The 18,721-nt window shown below is 41.4% G+C and overlaps 2 protein-coding genes and 1 long non-coding RNA gene across 3 annotated transcripts in view; 1 reads left to right on the forward strand and 2 right to left on the reverse strand.

Moving 5' to 3' along the window:
- Positions 1 to 1,063, reverse strand: part of napsa (napsin A aspartic peptidase) — an 8,729-nt gene extending 7,666 nt beyond the window's left edge. The window contains exons 1-2 of the mRNA XM_032538762.1: positions 864 to 1,063; positions 350 to 503 (exon numbers count right to left, since the gene is read on the reverse strand). Of these exons, the coding sequence (XP_032394653.1) occupies positions 350 to 503; positions 864 to 931 (222 nt within the window). The 5' untranslated portion in view covers positions 932 to 1,063. The remainder of the gene's footprint in view (positions 1 to 349; positions 504 to 863) is intronic.
- LOC116703796 (uncharacterized) overlaps positions 1 to 2,513 on the reverse strand; it is an 11,161-nt gene extending 8,648 nt beyond the window's left edge. Inside the window, exons 1-2 of the long non-coding RNA XR_004335506.1 lie at positions 2,502 to 2,513; positions 2,359 to 2,363 (exon numbers count right to left, since the gene is read on the reverse strand). This is a non-coding gene — a long non-coding RNA (uncharacterized LOC116703796). The remainder of the gene's footprint in view (positions 1 to 2,358; positions 2,364 to 2,501) is intronic.
- Positions 2,514 to 3,048: 535 nt separating this feature from the next.
- LOC116703052 (uncharacterized) lies at positions 3,049 to 15,970 on the forward strand. Its single transcript, XM_032537625.1, has 14 exons — positions 3,049 to 3,194; positions 5,453 to 5,545; positions 5,642 to 5,779; positions 5,873 to 6,028; positions 6,566 to 6,652; positions 10,757 to 10,864; positions 11,065 to 11,160; positions 11,471 to 11,557; positions 12,495 to 12,617; positions 13,091 to 13,165; positions 13,313 to 13,352; positions 13,549 to 13,603; positions 13,866 to 15,203; positions 15,930 to 15,970. The coding sequence occupies exons 2-13, from the start codon at positions 5,477 to 5,479 to the stop codon at positions 14,602 to 14,604; spliced, it is 1,773 nt and encodes a 590-aa protein (XP_032393516.1). The 5' UTR covers positions 3,049 to 3,194; positions 5,453 to 5,476; the 3' UTR covers positions 14,605 to 15,203; positions 15,930 to 15,970.
- The last annotated feature ends 2,751 nt before the right edge of the window (positions 15,971 to 18,721 follow it).

Genomic DNA, 18,721 nt, shown 5'->3' on the forward strand with positions numbered 1-18,721 from the left:
AATTTTACCAGAGGTGGCCAGCACCATGAGGAGATGATTTAGGCAAGGAAATACTTTTCGTCAAAAAATGACTTAGGCGATTATTTTAGGAAGGTGACGAAATGTAACTTCGTTTTACCCACATTGCCTTGTGTTGCTATAGTAAACTCTTGGATTAAGCAAAGCAGTGTGATGTGATGTAGGCCAACATTTTATATATTTGGAGTTCCAAGAAGCTGGCTCCCTCCAATCACACACACACACTTATATTAACCTCAGTGTGTTGCTAGCTGACATCAGGGGGAGAGGATGACTCAATGGTCATTCTGGGTTTAACTGCTAAATGAAGTATACTGCGTAGTAACCGTACATCCATGAAGTTGGTCAGCCTCTCTACGGGCGCTTTGGGGGAGGGAGAGCTGTCCGGTGCTCCGGTGCTCCTCGCTAAAGCCTGAAGCTCCTCCAGAGACATCCCATTGTCGCTCATCAGGCGTCGTACGCTTCTGGTTTTATGGAGGGGCACTCTGAAATGAGGTTAAATTACATGTCACGGGCACAACAATGCACGTGCGCCTTGCACTCGGAAAACAAAAACAAATGCTTCCTGGTACAGAGCGGTCGCGTCTACTTTTATGCAAATTGTGTAAACTGTTACCCTTTCATTTCGTACACTGGTTATGTACACTATTACAGGTACTCTATGACTTTAATGGGAAACACGTGCACATACCAGAAAACAAAATAAGAAACACACACACACACATAGGCGCGCGCGCGCATACGTTGACTGCTATCAATCAAGCCACTCTGTTGCAATGAAATGGTATATTTAGGCTGAAATGTAATATTAGCTCATATGGTTGCCCAAATATCGGCGTATTTACCTGAAGACGGCGGCGCTTTGTGTTATCAGCAGCGCCCCGATGATACAAAAACACGTCAGCTGTGTCATTTCGGTCCAAGTACTAATAACTCACACTTTGGAATTGTTTCCGCAACTAACGAATGCACAAACACAGTCCACTATTTCAACTGACGCAGTAAGCGATTCGGCAATGTCCGTATTTACTCGGTATTCCCCGTTGTGTGGCTCGGTGATTGGAGGAAAAATAATCAGTAAGGTGTTCTTATTGGAGGAAGAGGATGGCCGTCATCCCGCACGGACATGTGCAAAAGGTCCCCGCACGGTCACGAGTTGAAGGCTCATGTAACTGTTAAATGCGAATCATAGGGCACACATTGTGTTCATGTTTGAAACTGAGAAATCTGAGAAAACGTTTCATAAAATAGAAAACATTCTTTCAACAGTTTACTGAATACATTCCCCTAGATAATCTATAAACATAACCACACCGACTAAAGTTTACAGATGTTCTCACATGTAAACATCTGTCAGTATGTTTTTAGCCTCGGCTCAGCTTAATGCAACCTTGCAATTTTGGTGAAGAATTACTTGCATTTGGGAAGCCTAATGAATGACAATGCCACTACACTTAAACAAGTGAAAGAGGTACTCCAGTGGTTTAATTAATTTAATTTAATTTAATTTATACAGTGGGGAAATTACAATTTACACTCTGTTTGTTAGTAATCACTACACACAGGCCTGAAATACACACACATGCTCAGGACCTATACATGCACAAATGGAGGGATGTCAGAGTGAGTGGACTGCCAGCTGGACAGCAACCCTGACGGGGGGGGGGGGGTACGGTGCCTTGCTCAAGGGCACCTGGCAGTGCCCAGAAGGCGAAGGGGTATCTCTCCAGCTTTCGATCCACACTCCGTACTTTGGTCTGTACGACAACCCTCCGGTTCCCAACCCAACTCCCAACGGACTGAGCTAAGGATTTAGGATTACAATTCCAATACATTTGGGCCTCGAAACTCAAAAATAGTGATTAATTATAGTATCCAACATGGGTCAAGCTTTTAAAAAACAGGACTACACTTCACATAATGCAACCCATTAGCATCTTTTGTTAGGCCATCCCTGTATGGTCAATGCTTGTGTCTTTCAAACTCCATGTCACCAATTTGCTTTCTGTTAGAGAAAGGAGGCCAATGATTTACATGTAAAGATTGATACCACTCTCTCATGCAAGAGTGGTTTCAATCTTCTCGTTTAACTCTAAGCAAGAAAGTGCGTGGGCATATTTCCCAAAACGTTGAACTACAGTAATCTTTTGAAGATCTGACAAAAATATGCCATGGCTTAGAATCATTAACTCAAGCACTTAGACGTCAAATACAAATTACAGCAAATACAAATTCCATGAGTCATTTAAGCTACCATTCAACAAGCTGTCCTTCCTGACACAGCCCCGAATGACAAGGCCTTTCTCTGAAAGCATTCACAGAAACAATCACAAAGCAGACGCTCACTGAGCCTGTTGGACGAGCTTTGGATGGCATCCCTAATACGTTTGTTTATTTTATGCACCAACCACCAAGGCACAGTTAAGTGTTACTTGGCAAACAAAATTTTTTTCTTTGTTTTTGTTTTCTGATTCTGATTTGACTCATCACCCACACCCAATCCTGGCACCACTCCATTCCTAAAACAACTCCACTGGCTTCCCATCTCCCACCGGGTCACCTACAAAATCCTGGTCCTCGCCTACAAAGCCCTCCATCTGGCCCCCTCATACCTCACTGACCTTCTCTCCCCCTACCAAACCCCACGGTCCCTCAGATCCACCTCAACCGGTCTCTTCTGCACCCTCAAGTCCACCCACCACATATTTGGGGACAGAGCCTTCACCAGAGCAGCTCCCAGGCTCTGGAACTCCCTCCCCCAAGAGATCCGCACCTCTGAGTCCCTCACCAACTTCCAGTCCCACCTCAAGACCCATCTCTTCACCTCTGTCTATCTGTAGCACCACGCCCCGCTCCCTTTTCATCTGTGCCTGAATCTTGTTTTGTGTTGTTTTGTTTATGATTCAGATTCAGACTCTTTCCACCTGTTAATGTTGATGTGGAGGTTTGGCAGAAAGAGGAGCCACACCCCACACATTCTTCTCTCTGCTGTGACGCTGCAGGGAGATCACACCTATTGAGACTTGACGACACAGATAGAGGTATTTGACCTGATGAAAGTACAGAAACGTAAACGCATGGGAGAATCGATGCCATTTCTTACACTGACTCCATAAAAACAAGTATGAAACGGAATAATAAAACAGAGAGGACTGATAACTGAAGAAGTCATAACGGTAAGAATCAGCTCGTTCTGTTCTATATAAATAGTCAAATGTGTCAAATCTGTTTTGGAAAAGCGTTGGGCCTAAAGGATACATGACAGAGAGAAACTAATTCAAGCTAAACATGTGAGGTGCATGTAGTGGTGAAATGGAAGTTGATTTACTTAGGTACTAGTAGTAGTAGTATTTCCATTTAATGCTACACTACACTTCTACCCCAACTACATGTTGGAGGCCAATATTGTACTCTTCACTTACTGACAACAATAATTAATTTGCAGGTTCAGATTATTAAGAACAAAATATAAATCAACTAATAAATCATTATTGTTATTAGGAAAAGAGATACCCAGCATTGTATAAAGTAATACAAATGAGCCCACCCTTTACCAGCTGAGACAATAATGAGACTAATAGTGATGCAACATTGATGCGTCACTACTGATTATCATCCAGGGATATTATGTAGAGGTTTTTCTACACCGGGTAATTCCCCATAATGAGTACTTTTTCCTTTAGTTCTTTAAGTATATTTTGATGCTAATACTTTTGAACTTACCAAGTAAGACTTTAAATGCAGGACCTTTAATGTAACGGAGTATTTTGCACTATGGTATAGCTACTTTTACTTAAGTTAAAGATCTGATACTTCTTCCACCACTGGTGTGTCATGCACCACCACTTCACTAAATCTAATATTTACTTGTTGGATAATATATCTGGAGCTCAAGATACCAATAAGTTACACAATTAGTTAGCCAGTTAGATTGACACCAACCTTATTTAACTTATCAGTCAATGTGGGAATCCAATTAACACAACAAACCAGTGTTGTGAATGTGTAAATGAAGCAGTGCATGGTGGTGTCCTTAAAAAGCCTCAAACATCTTGCAGTAGTCACACAAACAACTGTCCAACTACTGTGCAAATAAATAGCTTTTAGTATACTACAACGCAAAATCCAACACAATTTGAGTCTACAGATATATGAAAACGTCAACTAGAGGCACAAATTACATTGGATTAAATCGTTAAACAATTCTGATCTCACCTCGACTGGTTTCCCATGCAATTTCCTCAGTGCATTACAATCATATTTTATTGTTTGGTTGGCAAACAGTGATTAAAGGTCATTGCATGTTTGCAATGACATTCTGCATAACCAATTAACTTATCTGCCAACACTCCATCAGAAAAAAAGAATTGGCAGAGTTTCTCCTTCACAGATATGCCCATTTTATGTTAATCCCACGCAGTTTGGGGCGATGACCATGCAGTTTTTCATATTCGGTATAAATGTGTTATTTTCACCTATTCTAAAATGGTGAATTAGAATATTTAGTGGCGTCCCTAAACAGTCTTGGGGTTGCATACATTTGGTATGATTGGAAAGCTGAGACTCTTGTGGGTTCTGGCTGTTTCTTAAAGGGGGCCCCTATGTCAAAACATATCCTTCATTATGCTCATATTTTGCAGTTTGCTAAATTAATGTGTTTTTAATGGAATTACTATACAGCAAACCTGAGGTCAGGCAGCGGAATACCATAGACCCGGGGTCAGCAGCCTTAGCCACGCGGCTACCATTGACTAACGGTAGTTCAACAAATGGCACACAAAGTGTGCAAAAGAGTTCCAATCTTCCAATGCACATGACAAATGACCGCTTTCACATTTATTTACAGCAGTTTGAATGACTTTTTCCCTATCCGCAAACACCTGCCTTACTTTGCCTCTGATTGGCTAGTACTCAACGCCTTTTTCACAGAGTATGTACATCACAAAGGACAAAAATAACTCTGCCAGATATGGCACACTGATTAACAATAACATTTTAAAGTGGCACTTCGTATTAAAAAGGTTACAGAGCAGCTCATTTTTGCCCAAGGATTATGCATCCTTGATGGTTACAACTGCTGATTTAACACATCCGAAACCCATAAATGGAATCAGGGATGCAGTATGTGAGGTAATTATTTACTCAAATGTGTTGAACGGGTTTTAGTTGCTGAATGCCAGGCAGATATACAGTCGATGTTTGTGAGCGAAAACACCTCTCCACTTTTGCTTTGAGAAAAAAGGATTCCAGGATGCTGATACTCCCATGGTAACAGATAACATAACAGAGAACATTTCTGCTACACTTTTTTTATGTAATCATGTGTGCAAGGGAAGCAATTCCAAACCAATGATTGGTTGTTTGTCAGCCTTTGCTCTTACCTAAGTAGTTATAATATAAGTCAGGTAATTTCTGTCACTATTTAACCCCATAGTTGCTCAAACCCACAAAGTACCTGATGAATTCCACCATCAGCAGCTCCCATGACGTCCTGGAACTGGCCTACGAAGACCTGGATGCGCCAGAGGTAAACATGAGGACCAGCTAACTGTGGTCCATTTTTGAATGCATGAATGTTTTTTGTTATGTCTGCTGCTATTTGCATGATGCGTTTCTTTCTCAGCCTGCTGTCACAGATGGAAGCCAGGCAGAGGTTGAAGCCAAGCCTGTACCTACTCCCAGGTCTGAACGAGCCCAGTCCCAGTGTTACGATAACATTGTTTATTCTGCAGACACAACTAGCAACACAACCAATGCTGTGGTGAGTGGTGATATCGTCTCTATAAGAATAACTCGTGATAGCACATATTCATTTAGTAGCATTTGTTTATTTTTTATGTCCTTCTGGCATCAGAATTCCCAACTTGGTGAACATCCTGCAGACTGTAAGACACCTCGCCCTGTTCGCCCTCCTCCTAGACCACCACTGAGCAAATGTATGACCGCCATTAAACTCAAAAAAGCAGTCAAAGAAGACTATCACTGTATAAGTTCAAACTCTGAGCCAACTGTGAGTTTTTTTTTCCGTTTGACATTTTGGGAAATATGAGCTTTCTCTGTGAAAAGATCAATACCACTCTGCACTCCTGAGGTCTTTTTGTCCCAGTGAGGTTGGTGGAAAGGCAATCATAGGACACAACAGGAAGTCACTGCCTCTGGCCAAGAAGTCATTACCCCCGTCAGGGTTTTTGCATTAAAAAAAAACAAACATAATATGTTCATTAGTGAGCTTAAGAGGTGCTGGTAAACAGGCTAGCGGTTTCCTCTAACATGAGAGTGGTATTAATCTTCTCATCCCACACTCTGCAAGAAAGCTGAAAAGCACATTTCTTAAAAAAGTTGAACGATTCCTTTAAAAAGCTGCTCACATTATTACATGTTTTTTTAAATAATGACTATGGACAATAATGATGATTTTGGATGCAACTAAACCCCTATATATAGCCTATGTCAGTTTACTTTTCCAAACATTGTTTCATTATTAACACTAAATGATACCAGGAGCAACTAGAGCAACTTACTTCATGCTTCTTGTTTTCTCTGCAAGCCTCCAGCTGTTACTCCAGAGAAAATACAATCTCCTTCTCCGCCACCTCGCCCTAAATACCGCCCTAAAATGGGACTAAAATCGGAGGTAAGTGTTTTTAACCGCATCCCAACTTTTCTGCAACACACGTTAGACTTCTTCAAGACACATCTGACGGATATTTTTGTCTTTTCCCAACAACCTTCGCTAGACGTGGACAGATTAGGGGTTAATTTGAATCATCTGTTGCGGATTTAAAAATGTGAAATAGGTTTGATAATGTTCCCTCTCATGCTAATATTATTCTGGATCAGTGGTGGAATGTAACGAAGTACATTCACACAAGAACAAATTTAAGGTACTTTATTTTACTTGAGTCTTTTCTTTTCTACTTCTACTCCGCTGCATTTCAGAGGGAAATTTGTACTTTGTACTCACACACTACACCTTTAGTTACTAGTTAGGCTACTTTACAAATTAATGTTTTTGTACACAAAACACATGTAGTTTATAAAATAAGATGCTTTATTAAAATGAATATATATGCCTACACGTCCAGCTGATATGATTAGACAATTAAACACTTAGTTTATTGACAGAATTGTTTGGATCGTTTCCAGTTTCTAAAATGGGAGAATTTTTCTGCTTTGAGTTTTTTTGACTACTGGTCAAAAGTTCTAGAACACCCCAGTTTTTGAATGAAATTTTAGTTCTTTGAAATCTTCGGTTCAAACGTGTAGGAAGAAGCGTGATGGTCTGGGGCTGTTTTGCTGGATCCGGGGTCGGTGTTTTGTACAGAGTGAAAGGCACCCTGAACCAAAATGGCTACCACAGGATTCTGTAGCACCATGCAGTACCCTCTGGAATGTACATAGTTGGTCAGGGGTACTTCCCACAGGAAGATATTGACCCAAAACATTAATCCAAGCTATGCCAGAACTACCTTAGGGAAAAAGAACAAGCTGGTACGCTTAAAAACATGGATTGGCCAGCACAGTCACCAGACTTAAACCCCATTGAACCTGTTTGGGATAAACTGGACAAGAGAGCGAAAACAAAGCAACCTACAAGTGCCACACGTTATGGGAACTTCTGCAACAGAGTTGCAAAGAACTTGAATAGTTGACTTCCATTGTAGAAAGAATGCCTCGAATGTGTTCAGCCGTGATGTATCTCCCAAAGGGGTCTACTTTGATGAGTCAAAGTTTACAATACATTTGTTTATAAATTGATTCCATGATTTTTTATTTTTTTTACTTCAGATGTTTTATTCTTTCATTTGAGAGTACAATAAGACATTGAAATGCACGCTTTTCATTAAAAACCTGGAAAAACTGGGGTGTTCTAAAACTTTTGACCAGTAGGGTATTTTCTTTTGTTATTTAAGTAAGTTTAGTTCAGTTTAGTTTATTCATTGACAACAGTCAATACATTGATAACATACAAAAAAATAACATTGTTGCTTTTACTTCCACAAACAAAATAAGAAAAAAACAAAATTTTAACAGACAAGACAACCAACAAACAACAATACTAATATTGTGTATATGTACACACACACACCAAACAGGACCGAAAAGGTGGCTGAAACATGATCTTATTACACCTACCATTTTTACATGAAATCATATTCTTTCATACGAAAATTAAAGTTACGAAAACTAGGTATACACTATATAACCCAGTACAACACAAGAACTCCAACACACTGTGTACCTTCTGGTATTCACACTTCTGTATTATATTTATTCATCTCCTAATGTTTGATTTTACACTTTTTCATGTCACCTCTAATTCATACCACAGTTGAACTCCGTACACTGAAACACTTCTTGGTTTACATTTGTTCCGCTATTTGGTTTAATGAAAATACAGCTTCCCCTCAGGTCATATTCATATTCTCTTTTTTGAAACAGCCTCTGGATACAGTCTGGCAACATGCTATTATCTCAGAAACTATTATATATTTGGTACATTAGAGATGCTATTTTAAGGTTCACTAAATTTAAGAACATGTACGTTTATAAATAAATGATTGATTTATACGTTTTTCCCCAAAGTTCCACGCCATAAGTTTTATATGGAAGCTGTGACGGGATGATGAGGGGAGGACCCAAATGCAGAGATACGAAGGCAGGCAGGAGCAGATACACAAGGCTTTATTACAGTCTGTTAACAAAAAACGATCCAAGAAGGAGCACAAAGACCAGGGGGAAAATCCAAATTCCAAAATTCCAAAAGATAGGCACAGGAGCAGGGAAAGATGGAAAAACAATAGAAAACAACACTGGGGGGAAAACTCACGGGCTGATCAGGAACGTTGCAAACACATGGAACAGGCAGGCTGACCAAACAACAATGATCCAACGAGAAGCAGAGGAAACACTGGGGTTAAATACAAGAGGTAATTAGGTAATGCGGAACAGGTGAGACACCAGGTGAATCACATTAGGGCGGGGCAGGGCAATCAGACAAACAAAGTAAAGCTAGACAAGACAAGACAGGAAGCCGACTTCAAAATAAAACAGGAAGTGAAACACAGACGCTTACCGGGGGGGACGGAACAGGACACAGCACACGGGACCTGGGAAAACACTGAGACATTCACAGGGAGGCAGAAACGGGAAAACAAACCCAACAAAAACCCCAAACCACAACAGAAGCATGACATATTGATTTAGGAAGCATGAAAGACTGATATGATAAATGTTAAGAATTTGTATTAAGAATATCTTTGGTTTTGTTCAGAATTGCTATCAGTCATCAGTCCTCCTGATGATACTTACATACTTCTACCTAAACCTATAGTGCGTGGTTTCTATCGCTAATCCAGGTATTGACAACAAACCTGTCGGCGCGTCCACGTGATAGAAACCTTTCCGTGATTGCGCACCACCCCCACGCCTCCTCCATCGAGTTGTTAGCCAAGGAGAACACGGAGAGGATATTAAAAAAAAACATGATGGACTCTCCAGAAGAGGTAATCTAGCCATACCGAGAAATACAGAAAGAGTTTTGTGGAGCTGATAGTCTAAATTGGATTTGTGTAAACTCAATTGGCGATGGCTTGTAACGGACGTGCATTGATATAAAAAAGTTGCACTAAAGCTTTAAGCAGCCTAGGGGAGACCGGGGTAAGTTGTCACACATCCAATTTCTCCAATCAGGAACATTATAGTCTGTACACACGTAATTGAAAGACACTGCACATTTTAGGAAGAAAACCTCTTAAGATAGGAAAGTATTTTTCTTTTTGTTAAACCTAACTTATTTTTGGGATAGCAATGCCAGCTTTTCAGTTAAACTAAACACATTTAACCCTTGTAATGTCTTCCTGTCGACCATGGTCAATAATAGTATCGCTTTTTCCAACATTTTTGCCACTTTTTCAGTGTTTTGGGTGCTTTTTTTTATGTTTTTGGTGTTTTTTTTCCAAAAGTTTTTGATATCTTTAATGTTGTCTTATTTTAACGGCCCATTTTTTTGACAAAGAAAAATAAAAAGTTAACTGAAAACGGGTCAATTTGACCCAAGGACAACATGAGGGTTAAATAGTGTTTATTGTGTGTCTGTATCAATATCTTCCATAGTTGTTAATAATGCTTTAGCTGTTAAAGCTTGTTAGCTAGGTCAGTTGTTACAACCTACCCCAAGCAAAACGTTGGTTGTTTATTTATTTTTTATTTATTTTTTATTTTTAATTTCTCACACACACACACACCCCAACCACACACACACACACACACACACACACACACACACACACACACACACTCATTTTATGTTACCAAGTAATTAGAGTGTTGAGTAAAAGTTTATATCAAATTATTGCCATAATCCTAATTTCAGGATGTTACATTTCACCCCAGGGTATGGTACAACTAGCCCAGACAATGGGGTACATTGTACCATTTTCCTTGTTGTGTTTGAGAGTAAACCAAGCCTTTTCTGTTAGGGTTGCAGGTATAACAGCTACACCATTTATAGCAGGAACATGTAATCAGTTTCTATTACATTTTGAACCAACTGGCTTAAAAGAGCTCCAAGATACCGACAGAAATGTCAGAAATGTTCCAGCTATATCCGGCCTTCCTTAACATTTTCAATGCAGGACTTTTACTTGTAACTGAATATATTTACAGTGGTGTAATAGAGCTTCTACTTACTGTAAGTAAAAGATTTGAATACTTTTTCCACCACTGTCTTGGATAGAGCTACACTGATGAGAGTCAGCAGCCCGGATATTACTACATCAGCTCTATGGGAGAATCTCCTGCCTCGGCTGCTTCTGAAGAAGAGGTGAACCCCTGCAGGACAACGGTAAACTGCAAGCTAAAAGTTATGCGTTATGGACTCTGTGTTTTCTGTGCGCTAAGGGCAATAAATAAATATTCCTCAACAATAAACAGGATAAAAGCTCAGCAAGTTGTTTGAAAAGAAATGTTGGAATACAATCTATGTCTTGGCTATATATTTAACTGCATCATGCAACCACAATGGGAATTTCTTTGTATTTTCAGGCCACAAACAGCACTGACAGACCTGCAGTCCCGCCTCGATTCAGAAAGTCCTCCTTCCCCGTCTCTACCTTGTTGTATGAAACCTCGCTTTTACAGGTATGTCAGCTACTGCAGACTGCAGGCGAGGAACCCTATCGGCTGGCCAGGTGCAAAAAAACAGTAACAAAAGGAGCAGAAACACATGCTCTGGTTATCATGCTGTCATCGTGGAAAATCGATGCCTCTGGCTTTACTTTTTTTGCTGTTTGTGCTTTTAACAGAACATGACGTTCACCTTTTGGTGCACCAAATTGATTCAACAACAACCATTACGACTTAGAGAAACTGAGACTATTGTGTAAGAGTTTCCTAGATATGTTGGAATTACAATCTATGTCTTGGTTACATTCAACTATTGTATTTTCAGGCCACTGACAGACCTGCAGTCCCGCCTCGACTAGGGCCGTCCCCCCTAACCTGCTCTGCCTCGTTGTGTGAAACCTCGCCTTTACAGGTATGTCAGCTACTGCAGACTGCGGGGGATGAACATGAAAGACATGCTCTGTTTTTCATGCTGTCGTCATAGAAAATCCGATGCATACGGTTTCACTTTTTTTGCTGCATTTCCACTTTTTGGTCAGTGTGAAAGGCAGAGACATTCCCCTTTGGTGCACCAAGTTGATTCAACGACAACCATTGTGCCTCGGAGAAATTGAGATGATTAAATTAAAATTTTAAAAACAACACAGTACATCCAGCCAGTGCACTTCTAATTCAGCATCATGTCGTAATTATTTAAAACCCCTTTTTTTTTTTTTTTTTTTTAATATTGGGTTGTTGACAAGCCTTAGGTGAGCCACCTGCCTTTAGGAGTATGAGAACATCTGCAGACTTCTGGGGATGAACCATGCTTGGTCACAAGCAAAAAACTAAATGAAAACACATGCTCTGTTTGTCCTGCTCTCGTCATGGAAAATCAGATGCACATGGCTTTGATTTATTTGTTTTTTTGGCTGCATTTTACACTGTTCAGTCAATGTGAAACCCAGAGTTTTGGTAGGGCCGGCCCAAGGCCTGTTTGTGCTATTAACGGACCGCGACACCTTTGGTGCACCAAGGTGATTCAACAACAGCCATTATGCCTCTGAGGAATTGAGACAATTATATCTAGAGTTCCCTAGGTTTCTTAAGTGGGTCAAGTGCTCTGATTCTCCACTCAACAAAGAGATTTACTTCCCTTCCTATAATGACATAACCTTCCTATTCAGGTGTTTGTGGAATATTACTTACTTAAACGTCTCCGTCCCCCTTTTGACATAAGGCCACACATATGGCCTAAATCTGTTTTTTTTGTGTGTGTGTGTAAAGGAAACCTAAAACCATTCATTTACACTCACATGTTGTATATTTGTGCAGTCAATTAACAACTTAATTTTCTTTGTCTATTACAGCCTCCACCGCCTTCATTCACCCCGCCACCCCCACCTTCAAAAGGAAAAACATTGGAGTCAGTGTGCAGTGAGATACAGGATCCTCTGTACCTGGAAATACTGCCAGAGGATGTAGACAAGAGGGTGAGAGAAACCGTACATGCACGCACACACACAGATGTAGACCAGGGATCTTCAACCCTGTTGTCAATGCAATTGTTAAAATATTGAAAATATTACATGAACATATTACGGGCAAATATAAATCCCCACTGCTTACTGGCCTGTAAGTAACGTGGTCACTGAGGAAATCCCCAGATACAGTTCATCCTTATGATTTACTGTGCCATGTATTTTTGTATGTAACATAAAAATATGATTTATAAAACCATTCTTTATTAGGCTATTTTAATAGCTTGGTATTCTTTGCAAAAAAAGGTCATTGTGGGGCTTGTTTTGTATGCAACATTTTATACAACATACGTAGTAGGGGGCCCCTGCTCCCATCTCTCTTTCAGTTAAGAGGTCCTTAAAAACATTGAAGACCCTAGACATAGACAGTAGTATGCTTTAATACTATTCATATTCATTAATCTTTGTGTGTTACACACTACCAGACAAATGAGAGGCCAACAGTACGCTACCAGAGTGACTGCTGCTCCCCTCATCAACAGACCCCCGAGGATAAAGAGGTACGGCTTTTCTAAATCGTTCACTTCATCCACTCCTTCACCAGCAAATAATTTAATGTTGTACAAAGTTTAAGGAGGTTTCATGAATAAAATCTGTTGTCTCTATGCAACTCAATTTTTAATGAAAAAATAACCTGTTTTCCTCAGGACATCACTGGGTTGTTGAGATGGTTGATACGAGTGTCAAGTAAGTACATTTGGTTTTCTAGATAGAGATGTTCTTGAGGACTAAAGGTGCATCAAATGTTATGAAGAGAAATGTGCAATAAATACATCAGTAACCAAGCAAAACATGACACTGTCCTAAGGATCAAAGCGCAAAATCAAAGTGATCTGGTTATCTATCTCGTTACATTATCTCATCTGTGCTGTCACTCCAACAGAATCTGATTCCATGGCTCCGTCATTGTATGGCCTCAGTATAGAGGAGGAAATAAGGTAACTACACAGAATCATATGAAATCTTTCTTGTGTACTGACGACGCCATTTGGGTGCCATTAGTTTCCTGTTACAATATTTCTTGAAATTTAAAATGTACTTCATACTTCTTAAGAAGAAAATAGCTTCAGGTTAAATTAGATGTACAGTTCGGAACAGCTACAGTTTTCTGGAGAACAGTTTGGAATATCTAAATACAACATGGCAGTTAACCAAATGAGCTGGATAAATGAAAAGATTTTTGCCATTGTCCCTGTGCAGATCATTTAATCAGAGGGCGATAAATGTGAGAAAGGCTCTGCGTCTCTACAACCTTCTCATGATTAAGCGCAATGACAGCCTGCGGACCATCATCGGTGAGTTCCGCTCCATCTCCAACAGCCTGGACAAGATAAAGAAGACAGCCAAAACCATGGACATTGCTGGAGGCACCACAGGTGCTGTTGGAGGGGTGACCGCAGTCTTGGGAATCGTCTTCGCTCCTGTCACACTGGGTGCCTCACTTATTGCTACAGCTGTTGGTGCTGGTATGGTGGTGTCCGCTGGGGGTATGGGCGCCCACTCAGTTAAAGTAAACAAGAAGATTGTGACTAAGATGACCGTTGAGAAACTAGTATATGAATACAAGGGAAATGTTGTAGACCTGGAACATTGTCTGGAGTTTATCCTCTCTGGGATGAATGAGCTGCGAAGGCACGACATTGCCAGGTTACAGAGGGCAGGAGCCCAGCCTGATGCACTGAAGACAGTACATCTGTCACAGTCAGTGTTAAACATGACCAATGGTAGGAAGGCATCCCCTGCACACACAGGTGGGATGTCCTCCGAAAGGCTGCTTCAGGACTTTGTCAAGGAAATGGATCAGTATTTTACAGAAAAGGATGATCAGAAGCTGAAGAAGTCGAACAGGAGCAGGTTTTCTGGTAGAGTTCACCTACTGGCAAAAAATCTAGAAGATGATCTAGATCATCTGAATCGTATGTGGGAAATGTTTAGTTGAATCAAAGGTGTGTGCATGCGCGCGTGTGTGTGTGTGTGTGTGTGTGTGTGTGTGTGTGTGTGTGTGTGTGTGTGTGTGTGTGTGTGTGTGTGTGTGTGTGTGTGTGTGTGTGTGTGTGTGTGTGTGTGTGTGTGTGTGTGTGTGTGTGTGTGTGTGCGCGCGTGTGTTTGTGTGCGCGTGTGTAGTTAAAGATTAGTTATTCTACCATTCATGATTATGCTAAATAAACCCGCAGAATTAATGACAATCACCCACATTGTTAAAATAACACTAGTAGGCTAGTAGGCCTACCTGTAGGGCTTACGAGTTTTTAATTTGACAGTAGAAGATATGTGCGGAAGGTGGAACAAAAACACTGGCGGAGTGATAATGTGGGCTGGGCGGAAGGATACCACCAGCCTGCCCTTAAACTATATAGATCAGCACCGCGCCACCACATGCGCCATTTTCTTTTCCTTGGAAGAAACAGACGAAGAGACATCATTGTTGAACATCGCTCTATTGGCCGAAATGGCAGTGTGAGAGTGCCGCGACCCAGCAGCCAACAAAACAGTGCATCCAGCCAGTGCACTGAGTTACTTCTAATTCAGCAACATGTCGTAAGTATTATTATTTTGTATTTTCCATTTGGTTGATGACCGCTGTGCGGCCTACGGCGGCACCTGTCGTTACCGCTAGCTCGAAAGCTACATCCTATTAAATTCCAGTCAAAATTAGTTTTGACATTTATAATTAATTTTACTTTATCTAAATCGTCAGAGCTGGAAAGAATGACGTGGCGATGCATTTAAATACAAGATCAGCTAGCTCAGATGACTTAAAACGTCAAATTAATATGAATTGTTACGTTTTGTTTTACGGGCTAATACAATGTACCGAGACCATTTAAACAAATCTTATCGTGAAAGACTGTTGCTACATTTGTATAACGTTAAATCAATAGTGTTTTATTCCGAGTGTCAACGTGGCAACGATAAAATGGTTCATTTCCTCTTTGTGTTAAAATGGCGGCTGCATGTTGGCGGATTGAGAACAAAAGTGAGGCAGGATGACGAGCCCTGTGACGCTGTTTGGAGACAGACTGACGTCAGAGTCACGAGACTGGTAGCTGGGTGGAAGCATGTGATGTGCAACAGGAGCATTGCAGGGATGGGGGCAGTGTTGTGCCAAAATGATTTGCCTTTTGAGATCAGAATCCTTATTTTTATACTAAACACAGTATTAGTTACTCACACAATTCTTTATGAGAGTAGTGTTGACAGTTTAAAAGTTTAAATTGACCATATTGATGTTCACAAATGTCTTTTTTCCCCCCTCCTCCTTAGGTCCTACGTGGAAACCCTCAGCACTGCTGCATTCGACAGCATAAAAGAGTTCGAGACTTTCCTGTCATCGATACGCACTCCGTTTGTGACCAACAACAGCCACTATGACCATGATGATGACAAACTCACAGTTTGGCCTGGAAGACATGGAGGCCCTTCTCTGGGGACCTTCCTCTCCCATGGCTGACGCCGCAAGCTTCCTGTCTTCAGGCCTTGAGCAAGAAAATCAGGAAGGAGGAGGAACCTCATTGGAGGGGGACACTTCACCTGTGTCACCCCTAACCTCCTCATCACTGTCTTCTTCTTCCTCTCCACCTCCCTTTTACTCTCCTCCTCCCTCACCACCGGCCGTCCTCCTCCAGGGGGACAAAGCTGGGACAGAGTCTGACTTGCTTTCCCTCCACTGGATGGGCCACCCTGGTCAGCTGAGAAGGATGGTCTCAGATGACAGTAAAGGTAATGAGTGTAAAATAATTGGAAAGCAATCTTTTTGTCAAGACAATCAGTTCCAGTGTAACAGGAAAAGCAGATGGCTCAATAATATACCCGTTTTTTTGCCTCCACAGAGGATATGTTCGGTGACCTGGACTGGATGGCTGAGAGAGTGGATCTGAGCGAGTTTGACCTGGACTCTCTGATCGGCTCCTGCAGTCCTACTGAAGAGTCCCCGAGCTGTCCAGAAGACCTCCTAGCCTCCCTGGATTGCCCCATGGAGCTTGACTCCCTCCCATTGCCCACTCTGTCTACTCCTGAGCTCTCGAGTTTTCCCTCTGATTCTCCTCCAAGTATACCTACCCCTCCGCCTGTTTGTTTAGATCCTTCTGTCATTACAGTTGATGAGCCTGAATCCTCCATTGGAGCACAGGATGTTCCCTACCTTCCCCTGTGTGTTCCTGAGCCACAACAAGAGCTGGAAATCAAATCTGAGCCCACTTCCCCAGAACCGCCTTCCCCCATGGTTGATTCTCCCTCCTCCCCAGCCTACACCCTGGACCTGGGCAGTGAAGTGGATGTCTCAGAGAGTGAGGTGAAGCCAGTGGTAGCTACTGTCGCCCCTCAGGTCCCAAGGCTTGTACTCTCCCTTTCACCAACTCGCATCGTCCTTGTGCTGGCTCCCAAAAATGAAATCGGGATCACCACCACCACTGTAACAACCACATCACAGGTCATTCATTCCTCCCCTCCTGCCTCCCCTCCACCAAAGTCCTCCAAAAGCAGACCATACCCTGAGCCCACATATAAAGCTAGTCCCCCATCTCCCAGTCCCACCGGTGTTAAAGTGAAGTCCCCCCAGGTTGCAGGTGGAGATGTAAGGGCAACTTTGAAGGCACCAAAGGCCAAGAAACTAAAAAAGATGGAGCAGAATAAGACAGCTGCTACACGTTACAGGCAGAAGAAGAGAGCTGAGCAGGATTCCCTTCTTGCAGAGCATGCACTGCTGGAGAGGAAGAACATGGAGCTGAATGAGAAGGCTGAATCCATGGCCAGGGAAATCGAGTACCTCAAAGAGCTGATGGAGGAGGTTCGCCAGGCCAAGACCAAAAAGTGTCTTGGTGCAGACCCCTAGTGGTCGGTCCTAATAATGACGGATGATGTTTAAAATCTGAAATGACATTTGAGAAAGTGAGCTCAGCAGATTTTCTTGCTTTTGTGTAAACAAGTATCAGTAAAGTATGTGTTCTGTCCACACAGCACGTCTTAGATTCACAATCCAGTAGAACTGATGTTTTTTCAGAATTCCTTTTAAATATTGAACACTGGTATTACATATAGAATACTTTAGTCATGTTTAGAGTAGTTATAAGGAAACAAGTATTTTCCACAGTATATGAAATGTGTTTTTATAGTGTATGTTTCCTATCTCTGGGCCTCAGTAACCTGCCAGTAAGATGTATTTTAAAAATTGTGTATTTATAGTATAACTGGACCATCTGTATTATGAACCTCTTAATAAAGAGTCTCAAAACTAATCAAATGACATTTGGTGTGATTACTTCGGGGGTACTTCTTATGTAGGCGATGTTGGATAGTGGAAGGCACTTTTCCCCTTGGATTATTCATTATATCTCCGCTTTACTAAACATGACAGAATAATCAAACTTGAGGGTGTATACAGTGTAAATACTTTTAGTTTATCAAGTTCATAAATGCCAGTTTTTATGGCATCTGTACCATAGGGCATAGTGTGCTCCTGGTCAAACGTTACACTGCACTGCAGGTGATTTGTGTGTTGCCTATACAGTCAACTTAAAGTTTACATTGGTAAAGCACTGTGACCCCTTTTTGAAAGTGTTTTCAGTCTGTTATGAATGTAACCTTGTCCCGCACAAAAAGTCTTTTGTTCCCAGTCTGATAATGAATTACAATGAGCCTATGGATGTTCACGTGAGTGGGGACTTTTTAAACAAACTGAGAAGGATAACGGAGCCCTCCTGACCAGCAGCATGCTGAGGACACATGTATTCAATCAACAGTCATGTGAGGTTAAAATGCATTCTTTAAGTGCAAGGGACCAGTTTCAGATAAAAAACAAACAAGTAAAATTTCAGTGTGTTTTGTCTGCTGATCATCTAATTAAGAAAACTGCTGAAGATATAGTGTGTGCAAGACTACTTGTATTTGCCATAGTCTGTGGGAGAATAGAAGAGCGTGTGAAAGAGGGATAAAGAGAGTGCTGACCTCGGCACAGCTTGAATAATATTACCAACAAAAATGCGTTCAGCCTACAGCTGGCCCTGAATGTGCACACTGTAATTGGACCAGGCTTTCGTCCAGAGAGCTTAGAGACGCTC

Source organism: Etheostoma spectabile, chromosome 15 (genome assembly GCF_008692095.1).
Source record: "Etheostoma spectabile isolate EspeVRDwgs_2016 chromosome 15, UIUC_Espe_1.0, whole genome shotgun sequence".
NCBI lineage: Eukaryota > Metazoa > Chordata > Actinopteri > Perciformes > Percidae > Etheostoma > Etheostoma spectabile.

What these genes read in the sequence shown, in the direction of transcription:
- LOC116703052 (XM_032537625.1), top strand. Translation starts at nt 5,477, where the DNA reads ATGAATTCCACCATCAGCAGCTCCCATGACGTCCTGGAACTGGCCTAC. An exon ending in GCAACACAACCAATGCTGTG is followed by an intron (nt 5,780 to 5,872) that starts GTGAGTGGTGAT and finishes TTCTGGCATCAG; the next exon opens with AATTCCCAACTTGGTGAACA. An exon ending in TGAACCCCTGCAGGACAACG is followed by an intron (nt 10,865 to 11,064) that starts GTAAACTGCAAG and finishes TTGTATTTTCAG; the next exon opens with GCCACAAACAGCACTGACAG.